The 1,608-nt window shown below is 55.0% G+C and overlaps 1 protein-coding gene across 1 annotated transcript; it reads left to right on the top strand.

Moving 5' to 3' along the window:
- Positions 1 to 235: 235 nt before the first annotated feature.
- LPMP_332110 (hypothetical protein) lies at positions 236 to 604 on the top strand (the record flags this gene model as incomplete). The annotated part of the gene is made up of 1 exon (XM_010704000.1): positions 236 to 604. The coding sequence occupies one exon, from the start codon at positions 236 to 238 to the stop codon at positions 602 to 604; it is 369 nt and encodes a 122-aa protein (XP_010702302.1).
- Between the last annotated feature and the right edge of the window lie 1,004 nt (positions 605 to 1,608).

A 1,608-nucleotide genomic window follows, 5' to 3' on the forward strand; every position in this document is an offset into this window, starting at 1 on the left:
TTACGTTGGCCGTTCTCTCCGACCTGTCGCTTACTCATCCCCACTTCTGCCATACGTGCTCTTCACTGTCCCTCATCCCCGTCTTCAGAGTCAACGTCTCTCTCCCTCTCACTAGTAGCGTGTAGGGTGAGTCGACGGCATTCTGCCACTGGTGCCGCTGGCGTCTCTACTACTGCTTCTCTCTTTTTTTTCCTCTGCAAGGTGTGTGTGTGTGTGTGCTCTCGTTAGGGTCGCCATGCTGGTTCGCGGTCCCCTCACACTGGAGAAGGCGGAAAGTGCGTGCCAGTGGTACTATCGGATCGGTTTCTTCGGCTTGCCTTGGCTGTGGGGCCTTCTCTGGCTTTTCTTCCGCCACTACAAGGACGAGAGCGAGACGATTCGCTGGTATGTGAAGCGGGCGAGACGCTACAGCATAGCGGGTTGCGTCGTGTTCGTGGTCATGTCCATTGTCCTTCTCTTCGCCATCCCCCCTACGAGCGCACTTTGGGTGATTGCGCCTTTCCAGGATACCTTCCAGTGGGGATACTTCGCAGTCAACACGTCAGAGGCGGCAGACGCGGCGAACACCAGCACCAGGAGCTACGACAGTGCATCTTTTCTGTGAAAGGGAAGGTCTCGCTGTGCAAGTAAGATCGACAAGAGCGCAGCAGCGGTCTTTGGCTTCGCTGTGAGATGTTGGGACGGGCGCATGTTTTTGCCCACTTTCACTTCCTCAAGCCAGAAAACGGCGCACACTTTCAGATGCCTCCGCTTGCGTTGTTGCTGCTTTAACGTGTCGAACGCTTTCTTCTCGCTGCAACGCACCACGCCTCCTTTTCGCATCAGTGCAGTCGTGCACTGATGCGAAAGGGAGGCACAAAGAAGGGTGCGATTTCGCTCGGTGTGTGGGTTTTGCAATTTTTTGGAGGAAGAGAGAGAGGACATCAGCGATGGTCAATACTGCTCTATTTTTTTTAAAATCGATTACGTTGTACGGCTTCGTGTGTGTCTGTGCTTCCTCTATTCTCTTCGCCATCGGCTTGGTGTGGGTGTGTGGATGCACTGCCACTGCCACTTCCACGAACGCAAAGAGCGGCACTGCTTATCATTCGGGCTTCGCTGTGCGGTTTTCTTGGCACGTGCTCTGCATGATGGAAAGACGAAGAAAATTGATGTCACGTGTCAATGCCCTCTCCCAGCAGCGCCTCTTTCCTTGCGCTGAGTTTTTATCTCTTCGACTTGGCCCCCCCCCCCCTCTCGGAGGTCCAACATATATAGCCATGAGGGGAGGGGAAAAGCGGAGGTCGAAGGCTCAGCGAGCTTCGACTGTGGCGCTTCTCCGAGCGGCCCGAGAGAGGAAGGTTGAGGGCTTCAAAAAATGGATGGCCTTCTAAAGCCCCTTTTGCGCTTTTTCCTCATATTGTTTGCGCCCTTAACCCGTCGACGCTTCCTTGCTTCCTACCCGCTGTGTCATCCTCGTGATCTCTCCTCCACGGTTTCCCCCTCTTCCCCCCCCCCCCTCCTTCACCTTTGTAGTCACGCTTATTATCTGCGTGGACTCATCGCCCCCTCACCCCCCGCGACCCCTAAACACAACTCGGACGTTACCGCACTTCATACACACGCACT

Source organism: Leishmania panamensis (genome assembly GCF_000755165.1).
Source record: "Leishmania panamensis strain MHOM/PA/94/PSC-1 chromosome 33 sequence".
Taxonomy (NCBI): domain Eukaryota; phylum Euglenozoa; class Kinetoplastea; order Trypanosomatida; family Trypanosomatidae; genus Leishmania; species Leishmania panamensis.